Source organism: Cyprinodon tularosa, unplaced genomic scaffold, assembly GCF_016077235.1.
Source record: "Cyprinodon tularosa strain WSP-4 unplaced genomic scaffold, ASM1607723v1 ctg385, whole genome shotgun sequence".
Lineage (NCBI taxonomy): Eukaryota > Metazoa > Chordata > Actinopteri > Cyprinodontiformes > Cyprinodontidae > Cyprinodon > Cyprinodon tularosa.
Window position 1 is genome coordinate 693,135 of NW_024039102.1, and position 18,068 is coordinate 711,202.

The 18,068-nt window shown below is 43.1% G+C and overlaps 1 protein-coding gene across 1 annotated transcript; it reads left to right on the forward strand.

The window, feature by feature from the left end:
- Positions 1 to 1,611: 1,611 nt before the first annotated feature.
- Positions 1,612 to 16,819, forward strand: nwd1 (NACHT and WD repeat domain containing 1). Its single transcript, XM_038297190.1, has 19 exons — positions 1,612 to 1,856; positions 2,682 to 2,767; positions 3,368 to 3,484; positions 3,679 to 4,033; positions 4,107 to 5,415; positions 5,767 to 5,970; positions 6,693 to 6,846; positions 6,993 to 7,110; positions 7,880 to 8,044; positions 8,116 to 8,313; positions 8,407 to 8,529; positions 8,640 to 8,836; positions 9,274 to 9,522; positions 10,603 to 10,693; positions 10,818 to 10,966; positions 14,314 to 14,587; positions 14,667 to 15,220; positions 15,303 to 15,408; positions 15,944 to 16,819. The coding sequence occupies exons 1-19, from the start codon at positions 1,640 to 1,642 to the stop codon at positions 16,252 to 16,254; spliced, it is 4,977 nt and encodes a 1,658-aa protein (XP_038153118.1). The 5' UTR covers positions 1,612 to 1,639; the 3' UTR covers positions 16,255 to 16,819.
- Positions 16,820 to 18,068: the final 1,249 nt, after the last annotated feature.

The following is an 18,068-nucleotide window of genomic DNA, read 5'->3' on the forward strand; positions in this document are numbered from 1 at the left end:
TTCACAACCTGATTTTGCCTCAAAGACTCCAGTCCTTGGCTTCAGTGGAGCTTATTTCTTTTCAGAAACATGTGGAGAGGCTGCGGCTGTTCCTCGGTAAGTTGGTTGGTAAACTGAAAGACAATTGAAATTTCCCCGATGGACTTGATGCTGCAACGTCCTCAGAGAGCTGCAGATAGAAAAACAGCCTGGGGGTAAATCTGCAGAACAAACAGCCTTAGACATAATAACACAATAAGAACAATAGCTGGACATGAATCAACATCACATTTCAAAAACATCCCGTCTCTGTTTTAACATAAAAGCCTAAAAAACCCACTGGTTTAAACCTTAAGAACACGTTTAATGACAGATCAGTACAAAAAGGGAGAAAAGTGTTTTAATATATCCTCAGGAGTCTTCTGCTAACGAGCTTGGATGAAGATTACAGACCTTTACTGAGGTTATGTTATTACCAGATCATTTAAGTTCTGCTTGGTTTACAAACCTGAAACAAGTTTGATATCAGACAAAAAGTTTGTCTGCTATTTCAGATTTAAATTACAGTAACACAATATACGTGAAAATGTATGTTTTAATAGAATAAACCTTATTATTCAAACAACCTTAATTTATAAAGGGGAAAGAGGTAAAAAAAAAACAGTGAATTAGAATAAAAGGTCATTAGGTTGAATTAGTAAAATATATTAAAATCAATAAAACTTAATAAATAGATTTCCAAACTTGGACAAAACAATAAATATGACACAATGAAATACATATCTGAAGAAGTAAAATAAAATAAAACAAGCAAGAATACATATATTAAAATGTAAAACTAAATAAATAAAGGAAATTCATAGATCAGATTTGGCTTTTCTAGAGTGGAAGAATAATTTATTTTATTTTTGTATGTTTCTGTAAACAGCGAACCTGTGAATCTTTAGACCTGTTTTCTATTCAAAACTGATCTAGGACCTTAATGAGAGCATTAAGCTGTGATTCACCGGCTGACATGTTGTAACTGTTTGTTATCCTGCTCTTCATCTGCCCTCTTTGCTGTAATTAAGCTAAGCTGTGAGCGGCGCCCCCCTGGGACTTCCTGCTCTAAAAACACTCAGGTTGGGGAGGGGGAAAAAGTTTGTTCCTGAAATTCCTTCTCCAGTTCAATCTGTTTTGTCATTTCAGTTTATTTTAGGGAAAACATCCGTCTATTAGTCCATCTGTCTGCCCATGTCAATGATTCTGAGAATGTTTGATATAAAAATTTGGCAGTACAAATAAAAATATTTGCATCACAAAGTTTTTAAACGTTTGAAATAAAATCAAAAAGTCCAATAAGCTTAATTTTACCTCCATTAAAATAAGATTGATCCTACATATAAATAAATATTAATATATTATTAATAATTAATGTTATTTCTAAAACTTTTCTGATTCTGACTTCCATTTCAATGAAAACTAAACGTGACCTCAGACCAAAAACTACTGATGTTGAGGTTTACTGAGCTGCAGCAATGAAGAGGCAGCTGAATAAATCCAGGTTCGTTTGTTCAGGAGTGGCTGAATCCAGATCCGTTTTGCTGCTTCTTAACGACATGTGTAAACAGGGTAATGCTGAGTTAAACTGTTGCTCCTCCGGGAGAGCAGGTTGTTGTGGATGAAACCCTCAGATGGAAACAACAGGCTGCAGCGGAGACACCGTGATCAGAAAGAAGCAGGAGAACAAGAAGAAGCAGACAGCAAGGAGGTTGATGAGATGGCTGGAGAAGGAGGACAGAGCTCTGGTCTGCAGGACATCCTGAGAGGCTACTGTGATGGAGCTCAGAGGACAAAGAGCAACATGATTCGAGTATTCGTCAGCTCCACCTTTACAGGTCAGTTTCTGTTAGTTTGAGTTCAGATTGCAGTCTCAGTCTGCAGAAAATCCATGTAGAACCTGATTCTGGTATGCAGAAACAGGTTCTATATGGAGTTTTACTCTACAGCTTTTTAAAATGTACAAATAAAGCAAACTGTGAAGAAATTCTGCAGCATCATGGAGGAGGTTCTCAGTCAGTCTTGAAGCAGTTCAACATGGGAACCTCTCACTCTGTGGTCTCAGAGATCAGAGAAATCTGAGGAACTTAAGTTTATTTAAGTATGATCTGGTGAACGTAAATTATTTGTAAAGCATCTATTCAGCATCACATTTAATCTCAAGGCACCGGATAAGGTGTTATAAGGAGATTAGAAAGTAGCTTCTCCATATTTGTAGTGATGACCCTTTAAAAAGTAATTTGCTCTGTCAGCTGCGTTTGCAAGATTAAGTTTTTGCATTTGTTCTCCGATCTGGAGACCACAGATAATTTTCTTGTCAAATAAGACTGAGGATTTTTTTATATATATACCAGTCAGTTCATGCAAATATTCACCTCTGATAGGTTTGAAGTTTCTATCTAAGGGAACCCTTTTACTTGCAGATTTTTACTCTTTTTGAAAGAGCATGTTGTGACAGTGGATTGTGTCATTTAATACAGCTATATAGATTAGCTACCTTGGTTAGTTTCACCAAGCAAAAGTTCTCCAACATTAACTGGGATGTTCCAAGTCTTCACCAGAAAACCAGTTAAATGACATGAAATCTGTTATAAATGGAAAGTTTTTGGTTTTCACTGATTTCTGAGGTAGACATAATGAACCGCTTTTTAATTTCTGTGCAGATATGAGCGGCGAGAGGAAAGCTCTGCTGGAGAGAGCTTACCCAGAGGTCCAGTCCTTCTGTCGCAGTCTGGGACTGGTCTTTGAGGTCAGTTAAAACCTGCAGCACTGTGATCAGTGGTGCTAAATGCCCCGACCAACCCACTTGCCAGTGTAAATTGCCGTGGCATCAGTGTAGAATTTCATCCCATTATGCAAAGCCAACGAGGTAACATTAAAAGTCAAACAATAAACCAAGATATGAGTAGATTTTTACTTAAGTCTTCATGATTTGTACAGGCAGATTTACCACAATAGTAGGTTCAAACCCTGAAATTATGGCTTTTAGTTTCAGTGTGCCAACTCAAGATTTTCAGTGGCCCCATCTGGCAACCCCTATGAAACAATTCTGGAGCCGCCAATGGCTGTGATGTTTCACACCAATGACCAGAGCAAGAAAATAACAACTTAAGTTTGTTCCTTAAAGGCAACCTGTGTGTTCCTCCTAAACTCTTTGAATTAACTTCCTGTAGTTTGTTAAAACTTTATAGTGAATTTATTACTTGAAGAGAGAGAAACTTCACAAGCTGATGAAATTCAATATCGAAACATGGGATACTTGAAGTCTCATTTACTCCTTCTGTGTGCGATCTGCATCTTTTGAGTTGTTGTAATCACTGATCAGAAAGTGAAATCACTTCCTGTCTAGGTGGTGGATCTAAACTGGGGGATTCAGAACATCCTGTTTGGAGACCATGAAGACTGTGAGATCTCCCTGCAGGAGATCCAGAGCTGTAAAAGAGTTTCTGCTGGTCCAGCCTTTGTGGTGAGTGCTGGATGTTCTTCATGGTCTTTGGTTGTGCTGCTACAATTTAGACCGTGCTTAACAGCTTGAATGAGAAGAGCGCATGTTCCTCCTTTATCATGTTCTCCAAACACCCCTTAGAAATAACCCCCTTTGAAATAACATTTTCTTTTTTTTTTATCTTCTTCCTGTTTCCTCATGTCTGACTCATGAAGGGCCTGCTAGGGAACAGGTACGGCCACCGAGCACTTCCCCATTTCATCCCAGAAAAGCAGTTTGAGATCCTTCTTTCTAAGCTTAACAAAAACCCGGAAGGTGTTCAGCAACTGCAAGAGTGGTTTCTGAAGGACAACAACTCTGTTCCACCCACTTACATCCTCCAACCAGTCACTGCTCGATATCCACACTATAGTGATCTCCGACCTGAGGTTGAGAAACTTCATGACAACGATCTTCTGTCCTGGCGCTTCACTGAAAGTCAGCTGTTGAAGCTGCTGCGCACTGCAGCCACTGAGGCTGAGGATGCTGGAGACATCACAGCTGAGCAAAAACAACTCTTCTACTCATCAGGTAAGAGTATAGACACATCTCTCAACTTTTCCTTTTTGTTTAACAAGACTAAATTCTTCTGCTTCTTATTCAGTCACTGAAAGAGAGTTCCATGAGGGCTTTTGGAGGAACGGCTGCAAATCGTCGGCTTTGCTCTTTGTCCGGGAGATCCCCCGACAGAGGATAAAGGAGAGACCCAAACGTCTGGCCAAGCTCATGGACCTCACTTTGGACGGGCTACTGGATGCTGAAGCTCAGGAACTCCTTACCGGGCTCAAGTCACGTTTGTATGACACTTCTAAGAAGGTCCTCAATCTGCACTGTGTAGAGTTAAGCAAAGGACGCATTGATCCAAAGCGCAAGGAGCATGCTGAGTACCTGGATAACATCTGTCAACAGTTTGTCACCCAGATGACAACCCAAATCGGAGTGGAAGTTGGCTCAGTGGATGGTGGGAGAAAGAGGAAGATCTGGGGGAGCACAGAGAAAGAGGAAGAAGAATATGATTGGCTGGTTGAAGAGGTGAGGCAGCATTCTACAATGGCCTCTGAGTTGAGCAAAGGTGTCAATGGCAGAGATGGGCTTCTGGGAAAGATTAGTGTCACCTTGTGGGAGTCAACCACAGCCAATCATGGCTTGCTGGTGATCCACGGTGCTGCTGGGATGGGAAAAACCACTCTCGTGTGCAAACTGGCGCAGGAGATGCAAGGCGTCTTGGAGGCCAAGGTGGTGCTGGTGATCAGACTGCTGGCTGCTAATCACCCACACAGACCCAACATCAACCATGTTCTCCACAGCATCTGCCTACAGGTTTGTCTAGCGTGTGGCCTGGCTCCACCCCCTCTGCTTTCAGTCAGCTCTCACCTGGAGCTGCAACATTTCTTCAAGACCATGCTGGAAGACGTCTCTCAGGAGGGACAGACTCTGCTCATCATCTTAGACTCTCTGGAGCAGCTTGCAGATGAACATCAGGCTCACAAACTGCACTGGCTACCAACAGATATCCCTCCCAACGTTCACCTTCTTGTCTCTATGGACACCACCAGTGAGGCGTTTGCTAACCTTCGGCTGAAGCTTGGTGCTGCTGGGTGTCTCTTTGAGGTGGACCATCTGTCTCGTGATGAAGGGGAACAGATTATAGAGTCCTATCTGAAAGCGTTTCAGCGGACGTTGACCCGCCAGCAGAAAGAAGCTATGCTGCAGAACTTCAAGGCCACTGGTTCTCCTCTCCACCTTAAACTCCTCCTTTCCACCGCCAAACGCTGGACTTCCTTCACACCACCATCAGAGCTGTTGCTGGGCAGCAGCATACAGGAAGTGATGTCATGCCGCCTCCTAAAACTGGAGGACAAACATGGAAAGAAACTGGTGGGCGGGGCCTTGGGATACATTGTATCAGCCAGGTGAGGTTGAGGTTTATGTCTGGGAAACAATAAGGGAGTTTATGTCGGTTTGACAATACGTTGAGCAGTATGATGTTGTGAGGAGCCTAAAAAAAAATCTGCCGGTTTTATCTTAAGTGGTCAATATGTTATAGTTATATTCTTTTGTCAGATGACAGGAACTGACTTTAAGTACTACCTATAGGTTCTCCATATCCCCTCTGGTCTCAGAGGACCTCAGGGCCTCTGTAGTGGGCAAAGGGTTTGGATTACCCTCCTTGACTTGAAACCATAGATGGACAAGAAGGTTGCTTCAACATCATCTCATGGTGACCCATTAAATCTAGACATGTCTTACTCTCTATGCTACAGGAGAGGCCTGTTGGAGGCAGAACTGCGTGATGTCATGTCCCTGGATGATGATATCATCTGTGAGGTATACAGGTATTCCCTCCCTCCGACCCCTTCGTTGATCCGGCTGCCCCCAATATTGTGGGCCCGGCTCAAGTGGGACCTCAATGACCAGCTGGAGGAGCGTTGGACTGACGGAGTTGCTGTCATTGCCTTCCGTAGCCGGTAAACTGATCATCAGATATTGGACCTCTATTGGAACTAAGTAAAACTCAAGATGTTGAGAATCTAGGAGATGTGAGCTGATGATGCAGAGTTCCCACAGCTGAATTAACTTCTGGTCCTCAATGAGATTGTTAGGTTGATCTGATCTAACTTGCTGTTTCCTCTTTGGTTGATTGATCAGGGTCATGGTTCTTAATGAAGCTCTACAGTTTCAATTCAATTCCGTTTATTTATACAGAGCCAATTCAGGATATTTTCTATCTCAAGGCACTTTGCAGAGATGATTCAATGAGCTCATGCAGTCAATTAGGTTGAAAGTTGTCTATCTTAGGAAAACCAGTTGATTGCATTGACATTCAGGACTTGCTCCTCCTGGATGAGCATGTGGCTGTAGAGGACATTTGCCTGCATCTTGTCCTACAATACTTCATCCACACTGGATGAAGAGCCAGAAAATAATATTCTTTACTTCCTCAGTTGTTCTTGTTTCCCAAGGGCAAAGTAGAGTATTGGTAGTATAACTGGGCAGTGTTACACATCACAGATGGCATCAGAAGCCAACAAGAAAAAGTCAGAACTTGTCACTTAGCATTGCAGCTAAAGCTCGAGATTCCTAGCGAAGTACGCAATCCTTCTCATTTGAATCTGTCTCTCATTGGATGAGCAAAAGGGGACTTTTGGGTTATTCTGTTGTACTTTTTACTAAAACCATTTCTGTTTAGGCTTCTCTCTGAGATAGTAAAAGCCCGCTATCTCACACCAGAGAGACGGGGGCGGACTCACAGGATCCTGGCGGAGTATTTCCTGGGTTGCTGGTCTGGTAAACTGAAGCCTGCGTCTCTGCCGGGTCTGACACTGCTGCTGTCAGACAGGAAGGTACAAGGATTCCTCTAGCAGCAATCAGGAGAAATCATAATGTGGTTACTTTGAATAAACAAAGTGTCTGTCTGATTTAATGCATTTCCTTTGATAGCAGTTTACAAATGTTTGGCTGATTTTTGATTGGCTCTCCCCTTTTAAAGGTCCCACCCCAGCCATTGTGGTTCGCTGCAGGATTGGCTAACGTTAGAAAGCTCCAAGAGTTGCCTCATCACTTGCTGCATGCTGGTCTGTGGGAAGAACTACGGCAGGAAGTAGTCGGTAAGACTAAGGGTCATGCTGATTATTATTTTGAGTAAGTCCAGATGTATTTGGTGGTCGATAACCGCAACATAGAAGTACTGGTTTCATTGAGGCAGATGATCTTGCAACCATAACAATTTATTGTTAAATGTCATCAGATCAGTTCTAATTTTGCTGGTAGGTGATTCTGAGTATTAGAGTGCAACTCTAACTACCTAATTCAATTCTATAATTTCTGTAGATGATATACCCTTCAATAAATAGTTTAGTATCATCAAAAGAAATTGTATTTCTGATACTGTTTGTGTTAATATATACCGTAGACGTAGTCTTAAAAACACAATCTTTGGAGTTTTGGAGGAAGGTGAAACCTCAGAGTTAGGCTTGCTAGATTGGTAGAGCAATGAAACCCAATGTTAATCGTGGGGAAAAAATTGCCAAGGGGAAGAACATAGGTGATAAAGAGAAGAGGTCCCCGGACAGGTCCACCAGAAGTTATGAGGAGGGAGAGGAACTGAAGGATTGGAGTTGGACAGACTGAGAGTAACCACTAAGATGGGAATAAAACCAACCTAAGGGGGTGGGAGTAAAGCAAATCCAAGATAAGCTGTTAGTATGGTATCAAAGGCCACACTCAGAAAACAAGTGGATTGAAGTTCTAACTCTATGACTGAAATTATATAAAGTTTATTTCCATCTGGGAGGTTTTTGTCATCAGGTTGTCCCTCATAAACTCCCAGCCTGTTACTCCATTTTATCCAGTGTCTCTGTGGTTCTGTGTGTGCAGGCAGTGCTGAGTGGCTGTACTGTAAGAGCCGAGTCTGTGGAGTGTCCAGCTTGATCAGCGACCTGGACCAGTGCTCCAGATACATGGACTGCTCTGAAACCAGACTGGTCCATGATGCTCTGGTCCTGATGAAGCCCAGCCTAGATGTCCTGTCGGGTCACATGGGTTGGTATGGATCAACTAGGACATTTGGGCCCGTCGGACCTGAATCTGATGTGATGTTTCTCTGATTATAGACCAGTCTCTGTTTTACTCGGAGCTGCTGGCCCGACTCTCCTCACTGTCCTCCACCTTCAAGTCTGTGATTGGTCAGATCTGCAGCCAGTGCGACGACTGGCTCCAATCGTGTCTAGAACCAGTTCTGATACCAAAGAGCAGCTTCTTGCAGCAGCCAGGGGGGGCGCTGCAGCACACACTGACTACACAACACGGAGGTCAGAGCTGTGAGAGATGAAAGATTAGGCCCAGACTGGGTAGGCCCGTATTCTGGTTCTGCTCCCAGAGTCGTTGTGTGTCACTGTTTTCAGGCGTGCTCTGTTTGGACATCAGTGTGGCACTGCAGCTGCTGGTCACTGGTTCAGCTGACGGCATGGTGGCGGTCTGGGACCTCAGTGACAGACAGCTCGTTCATGCTCTGCAGGGACATGCAGGTGAGTCTAAACTGTTGTGTGGATAGGATTTAAAACTGTTCAAAGACTTCATCAATACTTCACAGCTCGGACATTAACACAACTGTGTTCTTTTGTTTGCTCCCTAGTGGCCGTTGTGTCTGTGAAGATCATAGAAAGCTCCACCCACTGTCTCTCATTGGCTGCAGATGGCTCCCTGAAGAGGTGGAGCTTGAAGAGTGGCCAAGAGCTCCACTGCATCCAAGAGGCGGGACCTGCTGGGTCCGCCCCGTCTTCAGTGCAACTGCAGGTGTCAGAGCTGTTTGTTTACACCTGGACCTGGACACAGGTAGGCAGCTGGCCGAGTCTGATCGGCCAGATCAGTTCCAGCTTTATGTGTTTTTAAAATAATCTGCGCCTCTGATGTGTTTGTGTCTGTCTTTAGCATTTGTCTCTGTCCCAGGTCAGCCTGCTGTCTCCTTGCTGTCAGCAGGTCTTCTCCTCAAATGTTTGTGTTTCTTTGTGCATCCTGATAAATGTTTTGAAATTTTTACATCTCCTGGTTCTGTTTTCAGCTTATTATTCAGTTTTTTGTGTTGAATTGCTGTTTTAGGTCATTATGAATTTAGTTTTAGGCATTTGGGATCTCTCTGGTGAACAATTAGACCTTTTCTCCACAGGTTTATCTTTCTCAGCTGTGGCTTAGCGCCTCTATGCCTGTTGGACCTGGTCCTGACCAGCCCAGGTGTGTTTCCTCAGAATGTGACAGCTGTGATCTTGTTGCAGGTGAAGGTTTGGAGGCCGGATGGATCAGAGATCCAGCTCTGCAGCAGCGAGGATGCCTCGCTGATTTTGGGGGTTCTGGGGGATTATGTGGTGTTTCTGTCAGACTCAAATCGGTTCAAAACATTTGACCTGGTTACTGGGACCCAGACTGTGATAAAGCTGACTCGAAGCCTGACACCAGTGAAGGCAGCGGTGGCGCCTAAACAGGGGAAGGTGTTTGTGGTGTCGGAGGACGGATTCCTGCATCAGGGGAGTTTTCGTAATTAATGCAACTCTTTAAAGAGGTCATAGAATGATTCTATAGTGTATTTGGTCCTGGCCCTTAAGGTCTCTGAATAGGCTGTGTAACATTGTGAATGACATATTTGCTGTTCTATAAGCCCTAATGCAAGCCTGGTTATAAGCCCTGGAATGAAACTACAGGTTTGCTTCCATTTATGGTATGCTGATGAACATTTAGATGAGCTGTGCGCTGATTCGTTGGTTTACAACAAGCGAAGCTGCTGAGCAAAGACGCATCATAGCAACAAGCACTCACTGACCAGACGTGATATTTTTCCCGGACATGTCCTACTTTTCATACCTAAAACAATGTCCAGGGGGATTTGAAAAAAAATTCCAGAATTTTGGTGAAATACAGTGCAGCAGAACCAAGCTGTCAGCTCCAGGGCTGGTCCGGGAAGGAGCCAGTCGGGGACGGAGCTACCGAACCCGACACGGTAACAGTATGCTTCCCCCCGCCTGCCTTACCGTACCAGGGGGAAGCACGGTCCCTGGTCTCGCTGCCCCCGTCCGCCGGGGTTCCCGGACCAGCCCTGGAGCCCAGCAAATTAATCCCCAGATAGTAATAAACACACATGAAACAGAAATAATTCAAATCAGTTTATTTACAACACACTTCATCTCAAGACAATTTACAAAAAAACAGTTTAATCAAAGAAAAAAATTATGTTTTAACATGAATAAACCTCAATTTGAATCTACACAATTGTTCATGACAATGAATAGGCAAACATAAATCTATCTATACACAATAAAGCATAAACCAAAAGAAAGTATTTTTGAATACTACTATAGCACTACTACTACTACTAAAAATAATAATTTAAAACATGCGCTGATGAATGCCTTATAAGATAAAACAAGTGTTAGAGGTTCTTTATGGCTATTTTAATGTTTGAGGCAATATTAAAAATGATCACAGATGGGATTAACAGGATTCAGCTGTAGAATTATTCATGTTAAGTTTAAATTTTCCATCACAGCTTACAGTACAAACAGCTGAAGGTGTTTACTGTAACCATGGGAACATGATCTTTCTGTCTGCAGATCTCCAGGTCAGGAAGTCAAAATGTCACCAAGTTCCCTCCACATCCCTCTCTGGTCTCAGTTTCTGAGGATGAGAAAATCCTTTATGCAGGTAGCCGCCACAGAAACCAGACTGGTTCTGAATCAGGAAGAAGTCCCACAGATAAACTGGTTCAATTTGGAACCGAATCGAATCGAAACCTGAATCTTTTTTGCTGTTTATCTGTTGTCTTCAGGCTGTGAAAGGACTCTGAGTCTGTTCAACATCTCAGGTGTCTCTGCGGAAAGCTTCCTGGACCTGCAGCACGATGACGTGGTTTTATCAGCCTGCGTGTCCTCAGACTGCAGACACGTCGTCTCTGGAGCTGCAGACCAGCTGATCCGAGTGAGAATCAAACACAGCGATCAGTTTTTTTTTTTACTCTTCATACAGCAACAGGTGCAGCCATTTCTATACACCAGTTTGAAGATGTAGACTGTTGTTGGACTCGTTCTGTTATACCTAATTGCTGCATTGGATCCTCTCAAAAATCAAGAATCGTTTTTTTCTTGTGAAACCATAACAACATTTCAGAATAAACACAAGATATACAGACAGAAATAAAAAAACAAAAAACAATGTGAAGAAACAGAAGAAAATCTTTGAAACCACTAGAGCCCTTGTGCTCTGCAAAACATTTAGATTTAGATATGTAGCTTCATCTCGAAATTATCTAATTTGTCATTGATTCGAGCAGGCAAGTTACACAGTTTTCCAATGGAAAAAGATTATATACATTTAGAATAAGAAAAAAAAAACATATATTATTTTTAGAATAGTTTTTGCTATATATATATATATATATATATATATATATATATATATATATATATATATATATATATATATATATATATATATATATATATATATACACTCACCTGCAACTTTATTAGGTACCCCATGCTAGTAACGGGTTGGACCCCCTTTTGCCTTCAGAACTGCCTCAATTCTTCGTGGCATAGATTCAACAAGGTGCTGGAAGCATTCCTCAGGGAGTTTGGTCCATATTGACATGATGGCATCACACAGTTGCAGCAGATCATCCATGATGCGAATCTACCGTTCCACCACATCCCAAAGATGCTCTATTGGATTGAGATCTGGTGACTGTGGAGGCCATTTGAGTACAGTGAACTCATTGTCATGTTCAAGAAACCAGTCTGAGATGATTCCAGCTTTATGACATGGTGCATCATCCTGCTGAAAGTAGCCATCAGAAGTTGGGTACATTGTGGTCATAAAGGGATGGACATGTTCAGCAACAATACTCAGGTAGGCTGTGGCGTTGCAACAATGCTCAATTGGTACCAAGAGACCCAAAGAGTGCCAAGAAAGTATTCCCCACACCATGACACCACCACCACCAGCCTGAACCGTTGATACAAGGCAGGATGGATCCATGCTTTCATGTTGTAGACGCCAAATTCTGACCCTACCATCCGAATGTTGCAGCAGAAATCGAGACTCATCAGACCAGGCAACGTTTTTCCAATCTTCTATTGTCCAATTTTGATGAGCTTGTGCAAATTGTAGCCTCAGTTTCCTGTTCTTAGCTGAAAGGAGTGGCACCCGGTGTGGTCTTCTGCTGCTGTAGCCCATCTGCCTCAAAGTTCGACGTACTGTGCGTTCAGAGATGCTCTTCTGTCCACCTTGGTTGTAACGGGTGGTTATTTGAGTCACTGTTGCCCTTCTATTAGCTCGAACCAGTCTGGCCATTCTCCTCTGACTTCTGGCATCAACAAGGCATTTCTGCCCACAGAACTGCCGCTCACTGGATGTTTTTTTCTTTTTCGGACCATTCTCTGTAAACCCTAGAGATGGTTGTGCGTGAAAATCCCAGTAGATCAGCAGTTTCTGAAATACTCAGACCAGCCCTTCTGGCACCAACAATCATGCCACGTTCAAAGTCACTCAAATCACCTTTCTTCCCCATACTGATGCTCGCTTTGAACTGCAGGAGATTGTCTTGACCATGTCTACATGCCTAAATGCACTGAGTTGCCGCCATGTGATTGGCTGCTTAGAAATTAAGTGTTAACGAGCAGTTGGACAGGTGTACCTAATAAAGTGGCCGGTGAGTGTATATATTGGCCTGAAAAAAAACAAATTTTCCTAAAACCATGAGGGGAAAACAGGCTACTTCTGCGCTGCAAGTTTGGAGACAGTGAAGCCCTTTTGCTGTTGATGAACATATTCAGTACTTGCTTTTTTAGCTATACATTTAATTTTGATAGCTGGTAAAAATATCCCAATATATAGTGATATTGAAATATCATTGTATCATGACTCATATCCTATCATAACTCTCATGCAAATACTCACCCCTATATTTATACTGTACACTATTCTTATTATTTTGTTCTTCAATATATATATATACATTTTCAAAATCATTGTCATTCATATATGAATAATATTTTATATGAATAACCTTTCCTTAACCAGGATAGTACTACTGAGATTAAAAACCTCTTTTCTAAGGAAGTCCTGTTCAAGAGGCAGCAAATAAATGGTGCCTAGTTAAAAGAAAAACAACCTAATTTTGAGGCAAAAGCACTCTGTGAGATAAGATGAGTTGATTTAAAAGTCTTCTGTAATAATTTCCAGGAGGAGGGAGCTGAGTGAACAAAGGGTTTCTTTCCAAATTCAATCAGAGCAAAATGGTCACAGAGAAGCACCAACATACTGTAAGGTCATAAGGTTTACAAGTCAATATTTCTCTGGGGAATTACAGAGAAGATAGAGGCTGGCAGCAGTCGAACTACATGTTAACCAATGGGAATTCCTTCAAGCAGCCAAACCAGTCCATCCTAGCTGTGAATATAAAGCATAATGGTATGATGACATTTGACATATGCCTCCTTGCAAATGTGTCAACTTCCATTTCCAAATATTAGTTATTGCTAAAAAATGATACAACGAGAGGGTTGATTGGCTACAGTCTTTAGACCTGTAAACCTCCAGAACCCTGAGGCGAGTGTGAGATTGCAGCCGATGCCTCCCACCCAGACACAAACTGCCCTCCTCTGGTAGGAGGAGGAGATCTATCAGAAGCAGAACATCTCACTAAAAAACAGCGTCTTCCCTCCCCCTGCAAACAGATCCCAAAGGAGAAAAATCATTGAAAACAAACACAAACAAAAATGAGAAACAAAAAAGAAAAGTTTAGTTTTATATAATTTCACTCTAATTTTATAATGATATTGTTTAATAACTGCCATTTTGTTCTTTATATACAACCAGCATTTATTTATTCTAATATTTTTTTTTTTATATCTGGATTTATTTTCTTTAACTGTTTGTGGTACACCTCAGTACCAAAGAAAATTCCTAATATGTGTATTTTTATTATTATTATTATTATTAAACCTTTATTCAACCAAGACCTGGCAAAAAAACGAAATAAAAAAATTATTGAAGGAAAAGCAGATAAAACCCATCAAAGGATGCAATTTTGTGTAAAACACTAAATGGGAAAAAGGCATTTCTGATTCTGAACTTTTGTAAAGCATAAACCAGAGGACAATCATTAATGGTGTAAACCTGTATATAAATTGGATTAGCTTTGTAAAATTAGACAAGATTCATTGTGAATCTGCACTGAATGAATAACTGATCAAGCTTTTGTTGTGAAAGGAAGACAAGAACCCCTCAGGCTCAGTATAAATTAAAGGTGTTGTCCTGGTCAGGTGTGGTCAGTGACCACTGGCCTCCTACTGGACGTCCTGTGCGGCTGCAACGCTCCGGTCACCTCCCTGCTCCTCTACAAAGGGTTCGTGGTGTCGGCCTCGTCCGCTGCAGCTTCAGTTCTGCTATGGAGCCTGAAATACGACACCCACCACCAACCCCCCGCCCACATCCCGGCAGGCTCCGCCCACTCAGTCATCACCAAGAATGGAGATCAGGTTTTCTATGTCCACCATCGGAGCCAGAGGGAGGTGATGATCTGGAACAACCGCACAGGTCAGGACTCTGATCCAGTTCTTACTCCTTTGGATTTTTCTTCCCGGTCCTCCTCTGATCCAGCCTGTTTATGCTGCAGGTTCTCTGTCGGAGCGTTTGGCTGTCTCTGCAGAGGTCAGCTGTTTGGAGCTGGCCCAGCACAAACGTTTGCTCCTCTGTGGTCTGGCCAGCGGCACCGTCCTCATCTATCCGCTGACGCTCCCCCAGGAGACCCTCTGCATCCCTCCTCCAGAGAGCCTGTCCCCGGTGCTCTGCCTGGCTGTCAGCTCACAGGAGAAGCACCTGGCTGTGGCCTACAAAGACTCAGTGTGTCTTTTTGAAATCACCACTAGAGATGACTTTCCTACCGTGGAGGGGCCCCTGGGGAGGGCCATGCTATCAGTCCTCCGATCGCCACTGTCCTCCATGGCCCTGCTGCCCGACCGCAGGTTGCTGTATGGGACGGACTGTGGGAAGGTGAAGCTCCACGACTTCAGCACCGCGGCCAGCTCCGACCTGCAGCCGCATCGCAGCAGGGTCACCTGTGTTGCGTCCAGTAACTGGGGTACCCACGCCTTAGTGGGCTCCCAGGACGCCACGCAGAGACTGTGGGCCCTGAAGCCAGTTGTTCTGGACCACACCATGGAGTACAAGGTGAGATCGGAGAGCTTCAGACCACAGCAGAGAAGGTTTAATGTGGAGGTTAATGTTTCCTCTGCTCTGGTTTCCTGATCAGGGTTTGTTCTTCGAGGGTGTCCTCTGTGCCTCCTTCTCTGAAAGTGACCAGTTTGTCTTCACTGGATCACAAGACCGAACCATCAAAGTCTGGGATGTGGCTTCAGGTAAAACAGTTTTCTAATCTAGGAGGAAAAACCCTGCATGGTTGACCTCCTCTCTGAGTACCAACATGAGTAACGGATGATTAGAGGCTCCAGTTTTCATTATTTAATCAACAACAGACCAGCTGATACTGTTGACCACTGGGTGGCGCTGATGAAAACATGCTCAGTTAGATTGCTTTAAAGTCCACAAAGCTGCACACTATAAAATAAATCCCACTTTGTTGCAAGGCAAAGAACTTTAATCCATCCATTCAGTGAAAGAACAAGGCCTCGGATCTTAACCTTCAACCAAACTTAAATGATGGGTGGAGATATTTGATATCGGAAGGACTGATGAGATGTTTTTTGTTCTGACCCGTTTGGAATGTTAGAGTGCGGAACCATGGTTCTTCGTGAAACAAATGAAGCAACATGTTTTTAATATTTTTTTTTTAGATGGATGGTTTTCAGAACCCATTCTATTGACGCAGCTGTTGTTCTGTAACTTGTCCAGTGGTTCGGATCTGTGACCACAGTTCTGTTATTTTCCCTTTAGGTAACCTGCTCTACGTTCAGTACGTCTACTCCCCCGTCGTCCGCATGGTGACGTTCAGGAATGGCTTTGTGGCGCTGTCCCTGGAGGGGTCGGTCATTCAGGAGGCCTTCCGCTGTCCGGAACACATCGATCCGGCCTACAACCCTCTAAGGAACATCAGGGCTCAGTACCGGGTCACCTCAAGAGAAAAGCACAGCGACGGTCAGCAGAGCTGTATGTCTCACCTGCAGGACTTCAACCCGGCCCAGATCAACCTGAACCTCGTCAGCATGCTCAGAACCAAGCCCTCCTCCTCCTGCATCCTCCTGTAGAACACCAGAACCCCTAATCAGGGAGTTCTGTTTGTGTCAGATCTGAATCCTGAATGCTTTTTTATGGCGTTGTTGTTGTGACTTTATTCTGAAAGATTCTGCAGCAGCTTAAACCTCATGCTCTGCTCCTCATTAGGAGTGTCTCATTAAGTTAAGATGCCTTCTCCTCGTCCTAAGAGCAGCACCACTCTCAGTCTGATGGTCCCTTCTGATCCCTTTAACAGGCGGTTTGTTTCTGATTCCCATGAGCTTCCTTAAAGCCACCACGACTCATATCAGCTGCAGCATTTACTCTCCCCTCCTGAGCACCTTCAGCATCTGATCCACAAAGAAAACAGCGTTAAGAGACGTTGAAGCCTCAACTTTATTCCAGTCATACAGCTGGCATAGGAACCAGTCTAGTCTCATCAACAACAGCGATGGAGAAGAGGGGGAGCTGGGAGGTTCTGAGGAAGGACAACATCTAGAACAGATCAGGATAGATGTTTCACCTTCATGTAGTTTGATGTAATTGTTCTCATAAGTGCTGCTCAATTAGAAATAAAAATAAAATCTTAGCGAAGAAGGTCGTCTTTTTGTTCTTTCCTAATCAGATCCACTACAAGACAGGCTGACTGTCTTCAGGCCAAACACTGAACCAGAGTCACAACAAGGTTAATTATTCGTTTAGGTTTTGTTTATTCACACAGGCTTTAAGGTCTGTTTTCTTCTTGGTTTGATCTGAAGTTTGGACCAGAAAAGAGGAAGCATCCTCTCCACCCTCTTTGAAACCATTAGCACTCAGAAAACTGTGAGGTTTCATTTCATCAATCACAACCAGAAGGGAAACATTTATTGTTAATTTTGGGGAGTAAACAGACATGAAACATGATGGACTTTAGCTCAGATCTAAAATATTCTGTCATTAGGCAGAGGTAAGAAAAAAATGTTCTGCCTTCTCTTGGCTTAACTAAATCGAATTACAATACAGAAAACATGATTAGTTGAATAATAAAATTAGGTTAAAAATGAATATCAAGAGCAAAGCAGAACTCTTTTTAAATGACTACTAAAAGTCTAAACAGAGTTTGCATGATGAAGCTGCAGGTTATGCTACAGTTTGGGTTTAGGTTTCTGCAAATGTAAATTTCAATCCAACCATTTTCTCCCGCTTAGTCATTGTCAGGGTCGCGGTGGAGCTGGTGCCTATCTCCAGCTGTTTAGGAGCGAGAGGCGGGGTACACCCTGGACAGGTCGCCAATCTGTCGCAGCGGCACACTACCACTTGTTGAAGCAGGCTATTTGCCTTATATAGACTTGTTGCATGGCTGTACACTGCCTCAGGAACGAAGCTTAAAGGTCAGTTTTGAATCTCAGTAACACCATGGTCTCCTAGGCTGCATGAGGGGTTTGGCAAAAGAGAGAACATCACGTATAAACATTCCTTGAGGGTCGCAGTGACTTTGACGCAAATCTGCGCACGTGCATTCCAGTAAGATGTCGGCAATATTCCGTTGTGCATGTGCGTACACATAGTGCAAAGATGAGACTATAAATGCTCTGGGGATTGGTATGTGAGTCGAGAACTTGCAAGAGAGAAAAGCCAGATGTGTTCTGTTGAAATGTTCAGCGCTGTGTTACGTGTACTGAGGACAGCATGTCAATTTGATCTATAAAATAAATGCTTCTTCTCCCGTCCTGGGGCAATCAGATGATCAACTGAAGGTGTCCTGATTTTTTGACTTTTTATCATTGAAAAACCACCACACACTCACACACACTTACTCACACCTAAGGAAAGAAGCCAATTAGCCTAACATTCATCTATTTGGAAT